Source organism: Fusarium tjaetaba, assembly GCF_013396195.1.
Source record: "Fusarium tjaetaba strain NRRL 66243 chromosome Unknown NRRL66243_c0000103, whole genome shotgun sequence".
Lineage (NCBI taxonomy): Eukaryota > Fungi > Ascomycota > Sordariomycetes > Hypocreales > Nectriaceae > Fusarium > Fusarium tjaetaba.
The window spans coordinates 90,422-112,070 of record NW_023501299.1 but is presented as its reverse complement, the minus strand read 5'-3'; the positions used below and the strand labels follow the sequence as shown (position 1 = coordinate 112,070).

General features: G+C 48.9%; 3 protein-coding genes across 3 annotated transcripts; 1 reads left to right on the top strand and 2 right to left on the bottom strand.

Annotated features, from left to right (window-relative positions):
* Positions 1-43: 43 nt before the first annotated feature.
* FTJAE_5355 (basic proline-rich) lies at positions 44-1,084 on the bottom strand (the record flags this gene model as incomplete). The annotated part of the gene is made up of 1 exon (XM_037351853.1): positions 44-1,084. One exon carries the CDS (start codon positions 1,082-1,084, stop codon positions 44-46), a length of 1,041 nt encoding a protein of 346 aa, XP_037207518.1.
* A 3,934-nt stretch (positions 1,085-5,018) lies between these two features.
* On the bottom strand, positions 5,019-10,574 carry FTJAE_5354 (STE STE11 SSK kinase; the record flags this gene model as incomplete). The annotated part of the gene is made up of 5 exons (XM_037351852.1): positions 5,019-5,071; positions 5,264-5,605; positions 6,289-6,798; positions 6,851-10,434; positions 10,498-10,574. 5 exons carry the CDS (start codon positions 10,572-10,574, stop codon positions 5,019-5,021), a joined length of 4,566 nt encoding a protein of 1,521 aa, XP_037207517.1.
* An 8,165-nt stretch (positions 10,575-18,739) lies between these two features.
* Positions 18,740-19,840, top strand: FTJAE_5353 (2 4-dienoyl reductase (NADPH2); the record flags this gene model as incomplete). The annotated part of the gene is made up of 4 exons (XM_037351851.1): positions 18,740-18,794; positions 18,858-19,051; positions 19,113-19,177; positions 19,231-19,840. The coding sequence occupies 4 exons, from the start codon at positions 18,740-18,742 to the stop codon at positions 19,838-19,840; spliced, it is 924 nt and encodes a 307-aa protein (XP_037207516.1).
* Between the last annotated feature and the right edge of the window lie 1,809 nt (positions 19,841-21,649).

Below are 21,649 nucleotides of genomic sequence, written 5' to 3'. Positions count from 1 at the left end.
CAATCGTTCATCTACATCTGGCTCTGCCTCGGCATTGCGCCGATCAGTCCTCCCAGATAGTCTCAAGATCGAGATCTCCTCTTCGCTCAGCACCGCATACACTCCAACGCTTTCGCTTGTCTCTGGAGCCAAAACCCATCGTACGGCCTCGCGTCTGGCCATCCTTGCCTTTCAGGTCGGAGGACTCATTCCCCTCTGCAGCATCTGCATCGGCCTTGAGCTGGGCAATTCTTTCAGCTTCCAGCGCTGCTTCTTCGGCATCAGGCGTGTCGGGAATTGTTTCCAGGCTGGAGATGCTAGGGCTTCGGGACCTGGTTGATGTTGGCGTGGAGGGAACCGACGAGTAAGTTGTGCCATAGCTTCCGGAAAGGGCATCGTAGCTTCGATAAGAGGATGTCGAGGAAATGGAAGAGGATGGTGTTGATGGAAATGTGCCTAGAGAGCCAGTGCTCGAAGATGTGAATGTTCGAAGAGGAGAAGATGGCCGTCGTAGTCGGACGGGGGTGCTTGTGGAAACCCCCATGATGGGAGAGGTACTTCGTTGCTCATGCATTTGCTCAGGCTCGAGAACTGAAGTTCGAACTGGAGAAATTGGCGGGAAAGCTTCATCGGCAGGCTTTCGCGGAATGCGGACTCTGCTAGGTGATCCAGAGGGGCTTCCAGGACGGTGCTGCGGCGAAAAAAGAATATGGCCTGATCCATTGACGCCTGGCATGGATTGAGTACGAGACATTGGGGGCGCAAGACTGGTTGTAGAACGAGACCTAGAATGAGCGCCTGAGAGCGGAGAAGTGGTGCGTGGTCGATACGGAAGAAAGGGTGTCGCAGACCAAGATGGTGAAGCTGGCGATGTCGGACTGGGGTCGGTGCTTCGTCTCAGGTTTGGCGGCTTTCGAGGCAATTCGATGCTGAGGTTGGAAAAGGCGCTGGGGCTCTGAAGTCGCAGCGATGGATATCCTGGAGATAGAGAGGGTGACGCAGACAATGATGAGGATGCAGAGGCAGAGGCAGATACGGGTGCGGGAGCAGGTGTAGGAGTAGGACGGAACTCCTCCATACGCTCTGTCTCGGGAACTGGCTCCATTTCGAAATTGGTAATCGAGGGTGGAGGCAGGATACGATACGATACAATGTGATACGGTACAGCACGGCACGGATGGGAGTTGAGACCAACCGGATTCGTCAGAAGATAAACGGTGGCATGTGGTGCCCGAAACTTGAACGAGTCTTGGCCGACGAGCAACGGCGTGGATTTCTGGGGGATTTATTCGACCCGGTAGTAAAGATCGTCAGCGGCGGTTCTACGAAGCTCTGCCGGCGGCTGCAAGTTCGGGTTGCTTTTGACAAGAGGCGCAGCAATAGGGCGTGAAGCAATCACAAGCTGGCGACAGAGTCCGGTATTGCATTCAGCGCGGCAGAAAGGCGGGGGTGGATCAAGATTTGAGATAGATCCGAGGTGATATGGACGGGTTTTTGTTGTAGGTGGAGAGGCTATACTTGGTAGCTGTTGTAGCTCGAGGCGTGGTGGTGTAGGTGAGGTAGGTAGCTTGGAGTTGGGGTTGAGAGGAGAAAGGCGGAGGGACTTGTACCTCGAACTCAGCTCTTGGAGGCGGTGTCGCGACAGCTCAGCTGAAATCGAGGTGACCACGCGAAGAAGAAGAGAAAAGCAGCCCTCGTAGGAAAAGAAGAGGGTTACTGAGGAAGAAAGCACTTGAAGGATGAGGAAACGTGAAGGCGGTTAAAAGAGAATATGGAAAAGTGATTTGAGGCGAGTCAAGTCGAGCGATCATGTACCTTACTTAGTAAAGAGGTGGAAGAGACCAGCGGCTGTAAAGGGAGACCCAAGTGACACTGGGCGCGTGGTTCCGACGGTCAGGGCACCCACCAGTACCAGCTCCAGTACCAGTGGTTGATGGTTCGGTGAGGTACCTCCGCTAGGTAGTGGGGGAGGTACCTGGGCTTATGGGGCCCAAGGCCTGGGGAGGAACGTGCTATGAATCCACTAGGGGCTCTTAGCGGGGGCTTGAGCCTGGGCGATGAGTTCAGGGTATGTGACGGTCAAAGGTATGGGAGTTTGGATGAAAAAAAGAATATGGATAAAGAGAGTAATAACGGCAGTTAAATTCACAATAGGATGGTTGTATTTTACATTCTCGTATAGATGTAGGTTTAGACAAAGCTTGTTAACTGGCATTACAATACCTGCAACGTTAACAAGTCAGTAAGTAGTCATCTCTCGTTGTCTATACAGGACAAGGGTCGGGTCTCTTTGAATCTAAAACAAAACAACATCCGTCAACGCCACCGCTTCCCATTGACATACCTGACACTGCCATGTTTCCTACCATGGAATCAGAACAGGTATAATAACAGCCATATTAATAAATGAGATGGAATGGCCCGAGACCATCCAACGTCATGCGATTCGATGCCGTGCGACGCGCGGGGTGTGTTATGTGTGCGCATTGTTCAACGACAATCACAGCCTTCAAGATGCTCCCTTCAAGTCACATCACATTCCGTTTCCACATCAACAGCATGCTCACGCAGATGGCAACGCAGCCAATCATTCTTAATAAGCATCATCAACCATTCGGAACCGTGAGCAACCTACCCGGACTTGTCGCTTGAATTGCCTCGCTTGTCTTGGTACAGAATACACGAGACGAGACGACGACTCGCCGAGTATCTCAATGAGGCGGCGATCCATAGATCGGCCCAAACTAGCGGTCCTCAACGCTTGCTTGACACCGCCCTTCCAGAACGTGACACCAGCATTAATAATTACCTATGGACAGTTAGATCTCGAATAAGACGAGCACTCTGCCGCTTTCAGTACTGGGTTCCCTAATCCGGTAGGCCGTTCAAACCGCTCATCTTCAACCGTCAGCCACTCACGGCATGCGCTTTTAAAAGAGACGCCGCCTCTCATTTCAAGGAAACTATTCACTGAAGCCTCGACGCCCGGGTTTCAGGAACCTGGGGCCCTTATGCTTCGTGGAGCCTTTACGGGGGAGACCGAAGGCCCGGACCCCATGCTGGACTCTACGGGTGAGAAGCCGGAGGCCTTTTGTACATACCTAATAAACAACTGGGGACCTGTGGGAGTCGAGGGAATAACTTGTATGTAAAACCCCTCAACTAGTCTTGGGGAGCATGAAAACGAGACTAAATAGCAGATGCCAAAATAAGTTCAGCACGCAGGCCTCCCTCCATGTTTGGGATAATTCCCCAAGGTTTTTGTCATTTGGAATAAGGATTCTAGAGTTCTCCCCTCCCTCGACATGGCTCAAGCATGAACATGGCGTAGAGCACGCATGATAGTGTGCTGCCCGTTGCACCGTCAATTGCAAGCCGACTTGTCTGTACCTGGGAGGCTTAGATAAAGTCGACCAATCCCATTCCTGTCCACGCATTTCCACGCATTATTATTCTTTCACTGGGCTACCGTGGCAAACAAGGTGCTTAGCGCTGCTCAACTCGTTACTGATGGTCGTTCATCCTGAATTGGAAAGCCAATAGCCACTCAATTTGTTCTCAAAGGTACAGTACCACCGAGTCAGTCAAGAGTCCAATGACCATGAGCCAACCAGCTCTCACTCACATCAATCGCTTGACGCCTGAACCTGAGCTCTTACTGGCGAGCGCGCCCTTACGCCTTGATCCTGGCGAGACCCTGGCAGGGATGGTGAGTGATGGCTCAGGGCTGAGGGATGGCCACCCTCAGGGAGCAAGAAAAAACCAGACCTTAATATAGAGTGTCAAAATAAACTTAGCAAAAGTTATCCTAGGTCGATACTAAATTTATCCTAAACTTAAACTAAGTTACCTGAATATTTTTGTCACTCAGGATCAAGGCCCTGAGCTTTCTTTCCTCCCGTAGGGCCATGACGAAGATGGGTTTAGTTTATTTAGTGTAATATCGTAGCTTGGGCGCTATCTCTGGAGGAATGTCTGCCCTGGTCGCCATGACGTCGTGTCTAGAGGGTTGCCCAATGCGATGTGATGATCTGTGAATGCAGTAAAGAGATAATATTCACGCTCAACGTTGAGCCAGCAACCATCGGCTGACAGCCCCCAATTTATACTGTGTTTTGGCTCCCCTGACTCGATGAGATGCCACTTCTCAGCAAACCCTCACTGTTCCCGACCCCAGATTCCTCATCTTTTGATCCCCATCTCAGGGACCTTGCGCTACTGCATGACAGTTCCATATTTAGCTCCCGTCAACAGAATGCTCCGATGTCGTTGGCCATTCTTTTCTCGAATCAGCGCTCACTGGCCTCGAGCAGTATAGCATTTTCATACCTTCATTCGTCGTTGTTTTGTTAAACTGAAAGGTGGCTCATCGTATAAGAACAAAGAAGCAAAAGGAGGCCTCTGGGTCTATGCGTAATACCATCAGGTATCTTGTGTAATACTTCAGTACTAATGCATTACTCGGCATTATGCCGATGTTCTTGGTCTACAGAGAAATACCGCGCAAAACTCGGCTTCCGTGGGATTTAATTTATAACGCAACCGCTTACATGCGGGATGTTTTGTAAGAGGGTTGCAACTTGTAAGTGACAAGGAGCAGGTCACCTGTCGAGACGATCACATGTACATCATTTCTTTCACGACTCGACCAGACACAACACAGCATGGCATGTCCTACTAGTGGTTCTCGTTTGCAGCACTGTTGGTTCACCATTAGGTATGTATTGTAAAGGCTCTCATATCTCCCGTCTCGCTATCAACTGCCACGGATAGCCGAAAATGAATGATCAATATACACGCGGTCCAAGGAACGCCAATAACTGCAGCTCAGTCTATCAACCATTGATACACATGCAGACGCAGGCTAAGGGAGGATGTAGTGCGCTCGCAGAGATCAGATACTCTCACATGATATCGCCGTGATCAATTCATATCCAACATCAAGTATAAGACACTCATAAGTCCCAAGTATCCTCCTATCTTGTTCCTGGTGCTCCCGGAGGTGGAAGCTGGTCAGGTCCAAAAGACATTGGCAAAAGCTACATAGCGTCAACCCCAAACTCAAGAACGAAGGGAACAGAGCGCAACTGACCTGTCGCAGTTTTGCAATCACAAAATCCTCATTCTTATCGAACATGATAATGGGTGTATCCAGTGTGCAAAACTCGCGAATACTACATCACCGAGAACACGCAACTCACCTGTTAGTCAAACCCATCATCTTCTGCATCTACTCTCTCAAAGACACCCCCAGTAACAACTCACAACTGTCTACACATCCCACATGGACTCGCCGGTGGCGCAATATCAGTTGCGACAGCAATGGCTCGGAACCCACGATGGCCGCTTGTCACAGCTGTACCAAGGGCCACGCGCTCTGCACATGTTCCCACAGGATACGCCGCGTTTTCCACATTTGCGCCGCTCGTGAGCTCACCCTCGCTTGAGAGAACCGTTGCTCCGACGCGGAACTGGCTGTATGGACAGTACGCTGTGGCCTTGGCTGCAACTGCACGCTCACGGAGCTCTGAGAACTCGTTCGACGTGATCCCGTGTGCTGAACAGACTTCAGCCGTCTTGGCTGTGTCGCCTTTTGAGATAGTCTCTGGGGTCTCCATCATATGACCTAAGGGGGAAAGCAGAGGGCGAAAAAGGGGGAAGGGAAGGAAAGGGAAAGAAGGAAAGAGAGAAAAGGGTTTGTGGCAACGGGCGATTGATGCTTATATCCTATTCCGTGTCACTCGTCACTCGTTCCACGAGCGGGCCCTTTATCGTGGACCTCTCCGCATCGGGCGCCTCCGTAATGCGGGGCTGAGCGCCGAAATGACGGACCCTTCGGCTGGTTCCTATGATACCATACCATATTGCTTATCATATCTTTCCTTTAATACATAATAGGTAGGTATGTAACTATCGTTTCTAATCTGCAAGGGTATACAGACTAGGTTAGGTCTGTAGACTATCTATGTATGTATATAAGTTGTGTCCAAATATGTATTATCAGATGCTATCAGCATCTTCTCACCCTCATCGTCTAATATTACTGTCGTGACCATCATGCACCTTCTCCTTACATTGCTGCCATCCATTCTCATTACAAATACGTACATATGACACAGAGCAGCACAGAACTCCAAACTCATCGCTCATGCATACTGCTCGGCGAGCGGTTGTAGACTGGTGCTTGAACGGACCCGACCAAATCATTTCCATATCCTTTGTCCCCAACTTGCGTTTCTTGTACGTCTTCTTTTTCATTTCATTTGGACTCCGGCATCTAGTAAAACCCATCAGATCCTCCAAGCCTACTTGAGGTCGAGCTGACTGTTGGCGTCGACTGTGCCGAGCTTGTGTCACTTGGCGTTGCCGGTTCCACGACCTGACTCCGAATCGACGTGATCCATTCGTGCTGCAACAACTCAACTGCTGATGATCGGTTACGAGGGTCTCTTGTGAAACATTTCTTCAGGAAGTCGATTCCCTGAGGGCTGAGCTGATCTGTAGGTGGCAGCTGGGGCGGGTTCCCTTGCGCAATGTTGTACATGATCGCCCACTCGTTGTCGAGCTGTGCCCATGGCCTTCTTCCGGTGGCCATTTCCAGAATGACACAGCCCAGAGACCATATGTCGACGGCCCCAGGCTTACCAGGGTTCTCACCCTTGATCACCTCAGGTGACATATACATCGGCGTTCCTGTCATGGATCGGTTTGGCATTGTTGCTTGCTTCTCGCCAGCAAGTGTGCGGCCCTGTCGAGCAATAACCTTGGCGGCGCCAAAGTCCACATACTTGATGATTCCGTTATGATCGAGCAGAATATCTGCAACGTTGTTAGTTTCTGCACATTTAGGGATACAAGATACACCACTTACTTTCGGGCTTGATGTCTCGGTGGGCAATGCCGCTCTCGTGCAAATAGACAAGACCCTCGAGCAGTTGAAGCGCATATACCATGATGACCTGCTCGTCTTCGATTCGACCATGTTCCAAGAGACTGGCTAAAGATCCCCCCGAACAAAACTCCATGAAAATGTACACTCGGTCTCGATGCACTTCGATGCCATAGTATGATACCACATTGGGATGATCCAACACTTCCAGTACACCCATCTCCTCTCTAATTTGCTCGGCGATCTGTGGGATGAGTTTGGGGTCCTGAAGTCGAATTTCCTTGACGGCCATCAGATGGCCCGTGTCAAGGTTCATTGCTGCATAGACATTGCCAAACGTGCCGCCTCCTACAAATTGACCTTGCTGCCAGCGCATCGTAACATTGGTGGCTGAGGATGAAAGGTACGCTAACGATCGGTCGACTTCATTATTTCCTTCCAGTACTCTTCCGACTCCCTGTCGCTCTGCAACTTTCTCGCGTCGATACTCATCTACCCTTTCGAGCTCCTCCATACGCTGTTCAGTGATGAATCGCGAGGCCTCTTCGTCGTTCAGCATTCGGTTCTTGTCAAGCCTGCGGAACTGTCCCACCAAGGCTTCGATTCGCTCTTTCTCGGCCTGTGCCGCGAGGTTCGATCTGGCGCCCATGATATCAAAATGAGAAATAAGAAGAGACATGCACCCTGCGACCTTGGAACGAAGCTTGGCATACTCATCCTCGCCTAGAGCAAGGATGTGACGGCCTCGTGTCATGCCCATGGCCAACTCTAGCGCGAGTACGGCCCATCGAAAGGTCTTCCGGTCAGATGCAACGCAGTCGTCGCAAATGAAGCTTACCCAATCGAGGGCAAGTTTGGTCAATTTGAGGTTGTTCATCTGTCGCCTGTTGCTATCCATGTAGAGTAACGAACGTTGGCCAAACTCTGTGGCGAAAACGAAGCATGTTTGAATAAGTTCTTGGCAGTCCTTTCCCCGAGCCTGTTTTCTGATGATTTCCACACTGTCCATGAAAGTATTAGAAAGCTTATATGCCACCCGCCTCGTTTCTGTCAATCTTGAGTTGACTTTGTGGATGTTGGACCTCGATTCCTGCACAAGGTCAACATGCATATCAACAGCGTCAAGGAACGCCCTCCTCGCGTTGTGTAGGGTCTGGGGACTAGGAGCGCAGAGACGTATGTGTCCTCGCTTTAGGTCGAGGTTCAGGTCGCGTAGGGGTACTTCGATTACTTCGCCAAACCAATTGATAGGATCCTCTGGTCGGAGAATGAGGACATATTGCTCGCCGAGCTCGTCGGGAAACTGGTCCTTGGAAGTAATAGCCATCATAACGGGTATATCTTCCAGCCTCTCCCGTAACTCGGGCGATGCGATAACATATGTGTTGTCTTGCTCAAGCAAACGAGTGTCGACTTGAAAGTGACCCGAAGCTACCAATTGGTCGTAGAACTTTTGCATGGTTTCTGGTGGGAAGGATATGCTGTAGTCGGATGCGTGCTCGTAGTTGTCGTTCAGCATTCGAGTGAATCGCTGAAGCATCCGCTGGCGGACACGTACGGAGTCGAGACAAGCCTTATAACGCTTACTCATCTCCGATGCGGTTTCCTTGGGCTTTGCTTGCAACTCCTTTTCGAAAGTCTGGCTGAGTCTGTTGAGAGCCTTGAATGTGAGTGAGCTAAACTGCTCCGCAACTTCAATGTGACCTCGCTGCAGATGGCTACCGATTTCGTTGGCGAAATCCCATTCCTGGAACAAAAGTTCTGCTTCCTTGAAAGTATTCTTGTTTCCACTCAGCTTCCAGTTTAGCATCTTGAAGTAATACTTCAATGCTTCCAGTACAACTTGGTCGAAAGATTCATCGATGCAAGGTGGTAGATCCCAGCCTGGTTCCGGGTGCGCAATGGATGTGCACTCAAGCTTGATTCGAATGGCAAATTTGAGCAGAAGCTGAAATTGGGAGATCATTTGATCCTGCATGAGAGGGTTTTGCTGGGCAGATTCCTTAACTCTCCTAGCATAAGCGAGACGTGTGCGGGTGATCTCTTCAATGAGACGCGAAGGGAAGCTGATAAGAGTAAGAAGCTCTTCGAGATACGGTGGTAGGTGGCGTTTGCGGAACGGCTCGGAATTCCTAATAAGAGTGTCCTTCGCCTTGCTAATGACGGTGGATATGGGTGCAAGCATTCCCTTTTCTAAGTTCCCATTGTCGTCGTTGTAAAGAGATTGAAGTCCGTCTTCTTTCATTAGCCGGTCGAGGAATGATGTTTCGTCGCTGCTTATACCATTCACAGCTGGCGATCGCTGTTTAGTCCGTGTAAAATCGAGCTCATCATTCCCAACCCACTTCCTCAGGATGTTCAGTTCCGTGTTTATCATTTCATTGGTGTTGTACCACGATATAATAGCATCATGGGCTTCTTTGAATGTGGCGGAGTCTGCTGCTTTGTGTTCTGCTGCGAGTGAAGCCCAAGAAGGGTATAGGTTTTCACACATCTCAATCTTGGCCACCATGTCTTTGACTTGTTCGTATGGTGGTTTTCCTGCTTCGCTCTCACCCTTCACTTGGAAGTTGATGATCTCGTCGAGTGTACGGTCAAGAGTAGACCGAGATTCCTCCAACATGCGTCTCTGTACAGGGATATGTCTTCCACAAACCTTGGATCGGATGCCCAGCCACAATTCGGTCTTGTGGGCACTCTTGCCCGCCTGTTGATCCGCCGATCCAATCAGTCGTTTTTTCTCTTGCCGTACGACATCTCCAGTAAGAACAGCCTCAAGCATACCGTGCCACTCAAGCCTTTCACGATTCTCTGGGTCTTTCAAATCCTCGTCCGTGGGCTGAAGGTTGTCGTTGCCGTAAAACATAATGGTCTCCTGGTCGAAGCGATCGTCATATGGACCCTCCGACGAGGGGGTTTCGCCTTCCGAGTCTGAATCGTTTCCATTCAAATTCGAGTAAGACGAAAAGTACCCTCCACTATAGTCCTGCCGCAGTTTCTGTACATATGCTCGCTCCTGTGCCCGGAACCTGCTCTCACTCTGCCGTGGGCGCGTCTTAGACGATGATCGGATTGATTCTGTGAAAGATGGTGTCACTGGCGGATGAGCTGGTTTCCTGGAGGTGGCAGGATTGTAGGTGTTCGAGGGTGTCCTCGCCGGACCCAGTGGTCGCTGCGGCCAGGAGCCATTGGGTGTATAGGCCGCGCCATCGTCACCAGCAGCAACTCTCTGCGACTTTGGTGCACCGTTAATGACCGTCCCAGGAAGCAGAGACGTCAATGACCCTGTGTGGCCCGATGTCTCGTATCGGGATAAATTACCCAGCTCGTCCTGACGTTCTGTCGCATGAGGATCGCCGTTGGTTTCGATCGGAGTTTCGTGTCGGTGACTCCTGTTCTTGTCTATGCGACCATCTTCTTCGGTACCTGAGAACCGAACCGCTCGGGGCGACGACTCGGTCATTCTAATGGGTGTGTCTGGGCTGGCACCCAGGTGGAGTTGGAAGTATGAGCACCCCTCAGTGTCACGTCGAGTTGTCGTGAGTAATACGAAGATATAGTTGTGACTGTGGAAAATCCCAGTTTAGACGGTTTTGTGTCGGCGCTCGAGTTGTGGTCGAAGGGTTTACGATGGATCGAAGATGGCCATGGAGAGGGGGTTGAGCTTGGGGAGCTCTTGATGCAAGCAGATCGAGATGGATCGCATGGAGGAGTGGCAACCAAGAAGCGCGTGCAATTTCATAGCCAATCATCACGCTCGAAGCGTCTAGTGGCGCATTAACTGTGGCTCGTGTGTGGCGAAACTATGGGGTCAGACCTATCATGAAGACGTCGGGAAGACGAATCATGACTACTAATCTGCCAACCTTGGAAAAAATCAGCACCGTCATCTTCTTTGTACCACACCGGCTTACATGTAGTACCTAGGTCAAGGACTCGTAGAGCCTTATTTGTCTTTAATAGCAAGCTGCTGTCATGACGATGCATATTCTTACCACTGGTGTTATGAAACTGTATTAAAGTGTTGTATCTCTTTGATTTTACTATAATGTTCCACCTGTCATTATATGATTAACTCGACAATAATCAATTCATTGAAAGGTCTCGAGTCCGTAACCCGTCCGGACTGGTGTAGACATGTGGAAATAGTGACGGATCAAGAGAATGAATACAAAGACATCAGGTGCCTTGCAAATAACACAGTGCTATGTAATATAAGGCATGGAATAGAACTCAGGAAATTTTCATTCTTGCAATATACCACAAATCACATCTACACGTGAAGACTGATTGCTATCGCCCTTGAGATCGATCAACACCAAATCACTACCCTAGACCCGGCCAAACTTGCCCCAGCACAAGCCAACGCGAACGGACGAGGGCCAATTTATTACCTTCGCAACAATATTCGTATAGGGTTTAGCATGGTAACGTTTTAATCAAGCGATGGCCGGAATGAATTGATGCAATATACCCTACACATAAGCCTGAGCGCCATGCTACCAGTATAGCGCGCTGGGAATGGCATAGAGAGTGTTAAGTCATGGGAAATGATTGCATAGATTACGATTTATGCATAGAATTTTATTGTCATAGTAGAGAGAAAGTAAAGAAAAGCTGCTTATAATTTCCGACACGTATACGAATTACTCCATATGCTCCTTATGTACAGCTGTGAACACTAGCATGATACAACTTGATTCATTAGGTCGGTTACGAGCCGAGTTGTCACATACAACGGAACTCAATATCAGTCGGCCGAAGCGACTGGTGAACAAGACAATGCCAGCTTTGACGGTTCGTTTAGGCATACTGAAGAGGTTAGCAATCCTTTAAATGGCATGCAGACGGAACCACTAATAAATGGTGAAACTCCGGGATGACGCTTTGACATCAAAGTCCTGACCGAATAATCTACCAATGTGGCCAAGGCAAAGACGGATAGAGAACAGACAGTAGCTAGAAGTACGCTAAGTTGATTGTGGTATGTTGATATAAAAATCCTTCTCATTTTCGTTCGATTGACAAGGGTTGGCCCCGGAAATGTTTGATCAGGTCAGTGTCTTCAATAGCCTCAAACCGAACACTCCATCCCTGTTCCGAGGGAGGAGGTTCCGTCTAAGACGACAGCAACAAACTCTGTCAAAACCACATGGGTGTGGGCTCGAATCACGGCGGCTCCGTCTCGAAGGTCGAGGTACATCAGCCAATGAGCAGGAATTCGAGGTCAGTAAAAGCCGGTCTGTGTCCAGGCCTGACATGCGGTAACAAGACCGGCTTCCACGGAGTCATCGCCGTTGATACTAATGACGCTAGATCAGTGGCTAGGTGGGTAGGCGATGTTCGATAAGTTCTTGGCGATAGACCGACTCAGATGTTGCTGATACGTAGTCATTAATCTCATGTAAATCGACAGATTAAAAGCTTAGCGTCACAACTTACATCTGGCATGACTGACAACTCCATATCACGATCTCAGGCATATGGCCATGTTCAATATATGCAGACCCACTCTTCTCTACGGAACTTGCCATACCCGCTGTTAGTGGTGGTAGGCGCGTTGTGTAACATGGGACTCTGCAGCGGCCTGAGATAGTCTTTTGCGGATGCCGGCACAACGTTTCGTTCATAGTAGTAGGTATCTAGATACCACCCGAACCCAGATCGACATGTTGCTGTCTGCGCAAATCGACTTCCATGAAAGGACATTCTTTCCTAAGGCTAAGCCTACCATGCGTTGGCTCTGGAAATCGCTTGGTGGTTGTCAATCACATCAAGATGTCATCAAGTCAACCGGGGTCAAACACCAACACCCTGGTCAGGTCAGCGCGGGTATTTGCGCAGCATTAGCGCATATGCATGGAGCCCCTTGTGGCCAAGGTAGGTATAATGGTCGGTCCTTACAAAGTCCTTGTGGTCTCGGTCTTCTCTTTGAGAGAATGAAGAAGCCCTGTCGTATGTCAAGGCTATCCAAGTCTGCTCAACAGTCAAGCGTCGCTTTCGCCACCTCTAATGGTATGGCCTGATGCACTGATAATATGTCCAAGAACTAGATCCACATATCAGAACTATGCAAGCTTGTGTGAACCATCCTAGCCATCATCCCACGCGCGGTCGTACTGAGGGTGTGAAAGCTTTCTTGCGCATGTAACCGGATTAGGAACATCTCGGTATATCATCGAAGAAACTTTTCGTCCCATCATGGCCGACCAGGCCGAGTAGAGTAACCTTGCTGGTGGCTCTTGAAAGTCGGGACGACATGTCATGTTTGACAGTAAAAATTAAGTTTGAAGCTGCATGGTCTCGTAGTCAGGTCGGTGGTTGCAACGGCCACAAGGAACAGAAATTCTCCTGGCCATCATCTCTGTTGAAGACTCAGCTCAGAAGCCGAGCCTTGGCGTCGCGTGGGGTCTGGAGACCTAAAGATCCTTACTAGGGCTGACCAGGGCTGCACGAAATGAGAGGGCTCCTGTAGGTACCCGACGGTTGGCCTGATTAGCTGTCACAGCTTGGTGGAGAGAAACCTCTCACCCCGGATTCGAGCTGATGGATGACTTGGCTGCTTGGGTTGCCAAGGACTTGGAAGGCTCGCCTCATGATACTGTTGATGTCTGGCTACATAGGTATGCTGTGTTGGGCTTTGCACCGGCTGCGTTGGGTCATGAGGGCCAATGATAATGTCATATCTCACCAGAAGGCTGCTGATGGCCTGTAAGATGATCAGATTTGTTGATCGGCGTGCTCGGATCGTAACTTGATACCAACGCCAACCGATGTCAAACATGAGCACGAGGCGGGAAATTGTGGGTTACAGGGTGAGCGAGGCGGCGACAGTTGGGCTTCGACACATGGATGCCGCATTGCAGGAGACTCGCCCTGATTGTAATGCAAAGATCTGCTAAAAAGAAAAAAGAAAAGTCTTCAGATGGATAACACAGCTGAATGTTAGTTTGTTTCCATTGTAACTGTAAAATTGCGCAGTGGAGATGGGGCACAAGATTCGATTACATCATTGCCATGCTTCCTATCTCTTTCCTTAAAGATTCCGAGAGCAACAAGACATGGATGGGCCATGCTGCCTTTCTATGCTCAAAGGTTGCATAAATAATACTGATGTTACTTAATTGAGATGAAGCCATGGATGTAAGTGTAGGAAGTTTAGGGAGGCTACTGCAACTAGCCCTGCCCCAGGTGGCTGTGGCTCTTCCCGCGTACCATCAACCGTGCACAGATCTAAGGTGCTCAAAGACAGGCAGTTACCTCCATACCTTAGGTTATGAAAGGCACTATCCGCCCTAGGTAACCTTAGGTACGGATGAATCAGGTACTAAGGTACAGTACCTTACCTGTTGCAGCTCTAATCGATCGCACAATGAGACGAAAATTTGAAACGTGCTGATAACGAAACGCTCCAGGAAGAAGGAACGCAACCTCTGCTCCACCCTTCTCACTCATTCTCATCCCTCGATTGTCACCATGCAAGCCCTGCAATTTGCCATTAGCATACCATAAAATCCTGCTACCGTATTAGTGCCCAGAGACGAGCTTCCATCTGATGCGCGATTCAATGGATGAGACGGTCGGTTACACTTTGGAACGAAAGTTCCGTATCATTCATTCATGAATATGAGCCGAGTCAGTTATTCGTTGCGACCTCAACGTTTCACTGACATCCGACTTACACTGATACATGGCTGTCTACGTCACGAACGCACCGAACCAACACATCAGGGTTGCCCCGTGGCGCTGACGCCGCTGAATGGGAATTAGGGAGAAGGTGACATCGCAACCCTTCAGGATGCGGGAAGGGATTTTCTCTCATCCACTTGACAAAGTTTAACCAGATGAACGCTCATTGTTGATGCCCATGAGATGCCACCCATCGACAGGAAGGCATTCGTGGATTACTCCAGGCACACCTGGGTATTTAGTGTACCTATGGCGGACCGATCATAGATCCTCGTCTAAGGCTCTGAGCTATGTCTTATCCTGCAGCAGTGAGGCTGAATATTAATCGTGAAATGCTTCAGGTACCAAGCAGATCTGGCCCCTTCAGGATCGGTAGCGAAATCAAGAGGTAGAACAACGCTCGTTTAGTGGCATTACTTACGGATTGCCCAATCGCAGTCGCAATTTACAAGGGTCCAACTAACACAAGGTTCCAGTGATGGGTGCGTGCCCAGGCGTGTGCTGAATCGCCTTCTGTCTAAACTTCAAACTTGCAACCATCCTCAGAAAATTTGCCCCCCTCCCAAGGCCTGGCTCGAGCAGCACTGACGCCGCTTCACCTTGGATGGTCGCCTTTTTTGACCAAGGATATCTTGAACGGTCCTGGGTTGCTTTCTCCCCGATCGGGGTACGTCGGCTCCTCGTACCGGCCTATGTACATTGCAATGTAAACTGGTCTGTGAGCACTACTTTACCTGCTGGGGGCTCACTAATGCATCCCGTCGTTCGAGGTTTGGGACCGTTGGACACGCGGGCTTAGTTACCCCACTAGCTAACTAACTTAGAGACTCACTCCACTCGCCGTCACAGACCTGGACCTGGCTTGAATTCGACACGACAGATCAGACCCTGGACTAGGTAAAATGTCTCTAGCTTGTTTGCTTTCGGATCCTCGTCCTGCTGAAGCAAAGGCTTCCGAGACAGAAACGGGGATTGCCATGGTCATGGCCTCATCGGCGCCGTGTCCAGGGGATCCTTGATGTTTGTCCCGGTCCCATCTATAACCACCATAAGATCGCCCTCATATTACGTTTGAGATACCATCCTCTTCTGGCCTACTTCGTGCCTCTACTTAACATTCTTTTAGATCAGTGGATCGACGTTTCGCCTTGCTTAAACCTTAGGAGCCCACCACTACAGCCATCACCTCCACGCACAAAATTCAAGGCCTATTATAGACGCCGCCACTTCGCCTACCTTATCTGTGCATCCGATCTGTTACCATCGGTCGAACACTGTAAATTGTCACGCCGCAGGCTTTTATAAATGCTAGTGGTGGTAGCATTGGACTTTGTTAAAGCCCCTCCAGCTGGCTCTTTGAATCGACACAGTTCGTCCCCTGGCAGACAAGATCAACTTACATTTTTTTCATCAAATAGAATATCGAGTAAGTACGATGGTAAAGTATGTTCTCGAGATTCGAGTTAATCCCTTTACTCAGACCATTCTGTTTCCGACGCCTTGCCAGCATGTGCGATTTCACCAAAAACTATTACATCTACACTTCTTGCACAGATCCTGGAACACATTTCTGCAAAACTTCTATAGATGGAAGTCGCGAGCATGCCTGTCCTAAAGGTCCTCATGAACGCTATATCGTTCTGCCTGAAAGCTGCCCATTGTGTTGTGGGTGAAACCAAAAACTGCGGTTGATGTCAGACTCGAGACTCTCAGGAAGAACACTGGAGAAACAACCTTGCTGTACGCACCATGGCCAACGAATTTCATATTCTCCATTGATATGGAATTGCAAAAATGACAGCCTGGCTTGAGGCTTATTGAATTCAAGGCACCAAGCTGATGTTTCTTTCCTTTCAATCGAAGCAGAGCAACGAATTCGAGAGTACAAGCGCAGGATCTTGAGCCTCCCATAGGGGTTTGAACGAGAAGAACAAGCAGTAGAGATGCTGTTGATGAGGAAAGGGAAGCAACATGCGATTTTTATCGGCAGCATTTAGGGAAAACGACAGAGGCAAGAGAACCAAAAACATTAGCCAGCGACAGATTTGAAAGTTGAACATCGAGCTAGACCCCTAGAGGCTCGTTTGTACTGGTACACGGGAATTATACACTAAATTGGCGTTATGGAAATAATTAAAAAGAAATCTATGGTCACTGAAAGCAAATTTATATGTGTGGCAGACGCAGCCTCAGCTTCTTAGCTATTGACTCTGAGCGATCGGAACCCAGGCGGTTGAACGGTATCATGATTGACATGGAAAGTATATTGCTACATATTTTACCACTCTAAGGCTTATATCGGTTCATATTTAGCGCATGAAAGATGAAGGACTCCGGTCATAGGTACTATAGAGCAACTGTTGTCAGCTGGTTCTGCAGGCTGCCGTTAGCATATATTGTGGCTGACATACCTTACCAGGCATGGCTTACCTCGCAGATTCGGAAGATGCAACACTCCGATTATCGCCAAATAAGCAGGGATGTCGTCGGTGTCTTCACTGCGTGGTTACATTGCCGTTGACATCAGGACCGTCACGACGGGTGACGGAACGCGCTATTCTACCTTGGTATGCTAGTGAGACGTAGGCTGCCATCCCACCATCTTCTTTAGGCTCTGACAGCTCGCTTACGGCAATCGAGTCCCTTGACCCCACTGATCTTGGTCAACATACGGCTGAGATAAGAGACAATGTGCAAGTAAAGGGCAAAGATCAGAGTTAATATGGAGTTTGGCCGGATATAAAGTTAATGCTGCGGGGAATGAGGGGGAATAAGCGCGCCTGTGTGAGCCTTTGAGGCGCATGCCGCGCGGGATGTACCGGTAACCGTTTGACAGTCTGATGAGGCGGAATATTATGGCCAATGACCTGGGATTGAGGAGAAGAGAGACAACAGGGCCTGTATGTATGATGCAGCTGAGAATAAGCGAGATCTGCCACGTTCATCCCTGTTGGTTCGACCAAGTGTCGGCTCACTGCCCGCGCTTAGACCTGAGACGAAACCATGGCTATTAGGACGTTTTGATGCTTAGATCTAGGTGTTTAAAGAAGAACAAGTCGGTAGGTTTACGCAGGCCCGGGTGAAAACTGCTTACGCGTATATGCCTTAGATGTTCGCTATCAGTGGATGTTTCAGTTGGCCCCCTGACTATTCCACTTTGACATTGGTTTGCGAGGCGTTATGGGTCGACTGTGGATTGGGACGTCCTTCGGATAGCTACAAACCACACTAATAGCTTCCGCTCTTGAGGCTTTTGAGCTTTTATCACGGCCAGGACAATCTCGTTACAAATTCTCCTGATTCTCGGAAAACCAAGAGTGATTAGGGAGCATGGTGTGTGGGCCATGCACGCACAAACCTGTCTCTGTTCGTTTTGTGGGTGGCACTGCAGTCCGCGGGAACTAGGCATGAAGCTTAAATTACGAGGAGCCAAGTACATAGCACTGTACGGAGAACTTGTGAGCCGTCTTACCAGTTTCCTCATTTACGACATTTTACATGCACAATGGAACAGAAGCGTCTATGATGCCTCTTCTACAGCCCCTAACACCATGTCCTTTACAGACAACACGAGCTGCCTGCGTATCCTGCCAGACGTTGACAAAACCATGAGACTGGAATGTTGGATTCGGTCTGTTTCCCTTTGAAACAAAAGGTCTTCATCCGACTTCACGTGCTAAGTTTCATGCCACCTAGTATGATGACGTCCCTTGACCACCGTGAATCCAGAACCGAGGTACTGCCATACCTTTTGTAGATATTTTGAATAGATGACAACACTGAGCGGCCTGTTAATTCATGCAGAGAGTGAATCCGCTAATATAATGGCCATCTTTTCCATGCCATGTGGTCAATGGCCCGGGCCTTTAGATGATTGCTCAACTCGGCCGAGAGAGCGGTCGGAGGATTTACTAAGCTAGTGGAGAACAGCCCCAGATTCCATCTCAATGGGGTTGTTTTTTGATAGGCTCCACTTCAAGCCGAGGCACAAGCGGCCCCTGAACCTTCTTTGATTTCAACCGAGCGCTCGGTCAGTCATCCATCCATTTAATCAATTCTCCAGCTTACAATAATCATACAATAGACTCTCTTCGACATCATTTTACTAGAAACTGCTAGTGGGTTAGTATTTGCGTCACCTGAAGTTCCCTTGAGCCGCGTATCGACATCAATCGAATCACTATGCCCGTTCCCGAGTCTGAGTATCTCAGCCCCGTCTGGCGAGATGGGATCTTCAGTCAGTCTCAAGATGATCTAATCTATTCTTGGTAGAGATTTGCTAACATTTGAAACCGTCTAGATGGTCGCGTTATCTTTGTGACTGGCGGTGCAGGAAGCATCTGCAGCATGCAGACGCGAGCATTAGTTCGCCTGGGTGCAAATGCATGCATCATTGGTCGAAGTGTCGAGAAGACAGAGCTTGCCGCCAAAGACATCGCGAGTGTCAGAGAGGGAGCCAAGGTGATAGGAATCGGTGGCTGTGATGTTCGAAAGGTACGACGTGTGTCGTTTTTTTTTTTTTTGCGGCGGTAATGCTGATACTGACTGTACGTAGATCGACAGTCTTCAGGCTGCTGCTGAGCGATGCGTAAAAGAGCTTGGAGGGATCGACTTTGTCATGTAAGTCTCCAAATTGACCATGTCCGCATATAATATACTAATTCATATCATAGCGCTGGTGCAGCTGGCAACTTTGTCGCTCCTATTGAAGGCCTCAGCTCCAATGCATTCAAGGCGGTAATGGACATCGATGTCTTGGGAACATTCAACACAATCAAGGCGACTATGCCCCATCTCCTAAAGAGCTCAACCCCTCGGATCATCTACGTCTCTGCCACTTTCCACTACACCGGCATGCCTCTCCAGGCACACGTCTCTGCAGCCAAGGCATCTATTGACTCACTCATGGCGTCCGTTGCCCTGGAGTATGGACCAAGGGGGGTGACAAGTAACGTAATTGCCCCAGGAGGTATCGATGGCACTGAGGGTCTGGCCAGATTGGGGAGCGATGCGGAAAGTGAGAAGAAGAGATACGCCAAGGGTATCCCGCTGGGCCGCGCTGGAACTGTACGGGATATCGCTGACGCGACAGTCTTCTTGTTCAGCGACGCCGGAAGCTATGTCAGCGGACAAGTCCTAGCTGTTGATGGTGCGGCATGGAGACGCCAGGGAGCCATCAGCGTGGGAACGGAGGCTGGCATGGAGTACCCGGATTATATTCTCAACGGAGAGTTCTCAAAGAACCTGCGAGATCCAAGAAAGAACGGAAAGGCTAAGTTGTAAGATACGGGCTGTTAAACCCCATGGGTCAAGCTCGGATATTACCATTCAACGTATCATGAGGGGATTATTATTTTTATATAAAAACGAAGCTACAATTTTGCAGTATTAGATCAAGTGTTTGCTTAAATCAGTTTATCTTATCAGCTGGACCTGAGCTCCCCCGAGGAGCAGTGGATCGGAAGTGACGGAGATACTTGTTCTGGGATGATAGATAACATCCGATTGGGGATCCGCCTGGCGTTGACATCTCCGGAAGTGGACGGTCTAATGGAGTCGATCTCAGTCTCTATGGTGATGTTTTGCTGAATATCTGACAAGAATAACTGCACCCCAAGCACGATAAAATGTCTCATTCTTGACACCAGAATTGCCAGGTTCGACCCTTTTGATCTACCTGCATGGCACACTATATGCTTATTCTATACAGCACAGTTACTTGACAAGGGAATACCCCGTGAACCCCATATTCTCCATCAACGCTCCCAACAACTCAATTCAAGCCGGCTTTTTGATTGGCTTGAATTGGGGGGGGGTTAGGCTTGAGTTGCAGCCAAGTTAGCCAATCAGAATTGAATTGAATTGACTGACTTGCGAGATTTTAGCGTTACCTAATTGGGTTAGCTAGGCCCTGCAGGGAGCTTTTTTTTACTAATTAATAAGCTAAGATAAGATAGAGATAAGCTAAGATAAGATAAAGATAAGATAAAGAAACCTACCCTAAGGGGGCCTTAAAATTGATAAAAATGAGAGGTATTTATATATTACTAATATTACTATATAGACTTGCGGACTTGCAAGTCAGGACCTTTGTAGACTTGAGTTTTGTGGCAATTTTTCCTGACTTGCAAGTCAGGGGGTCTGACTTGAATTGAGTTGAACGACTTGAATTGTTAGGAGCGTTGTTCTCCATTCCGAAAAAGAGCCCGAAACCCACGCGAGATACCACATGCCATTTCACGATTCGATCCATGAACGAAGAGCCGGATATAGTACGGCATGATCGACCCCGTCAGAGCCGCGACCCGGCCGATATCCAATAAAATTGCCTCCGATGGCCGTTGCAAGTCTCTCCCACTCTTGGGGCAAAAGTGCCTGGAATCTTACTCTGTAAGGAAAGGGAAAGCCAATTGTGGCTATCTAGGGGAGGAAAGAAAGCTTAAAACTCGATCCTAAATGATAAAAAGACTTAGGTAAATTTAGTACAAGTTTAGGATGCCTTTTACTGAATTTATTTTAATACCCTATATTAAAATCTAATGTTTTCTTGCTCCCCGAGGACTGTTTATCAGATTACAGAGACAGGTTGATAACTTGGTGTGGGCTTGCATTAGCGTCCGCTAGGGCAAGTTATGAAGGAGGGGTTGTTTTTGAGCTCTCATGAGCTTTTCGATGCTGAATGACACGGGCTAATCGTGCAATTGACAGATGAGGCAGGGTGATATGATCTACATCCACTGACAATCATCAATTCCTCGGATATAGCCATCTCAATCTCTCGTTGTCTGTAACCTCGACGCTCTTAGCAAAAAGCATTCGAGAAAAATAAGCTCAGTCTGCAAAATCATCATGATTTTGGTGTCAAGAGAGTTTCCTATCTAGGTATGACTATCCAGAAATAAGAGGGCCCAGAGGATCAACTAGAGAATCAACCTTGACCCGGAGAGATCCATTGTGTGGGAACTATGCATAACCTTGCAGCTACACGGCACGCTCAGAGCCGAACAGGGCGGGGAATTACCTGCGATACCATATCTTTTGACTCTCATAACAACGTACGTTATCTTTTTGTAATACGTAATGATGAGAACT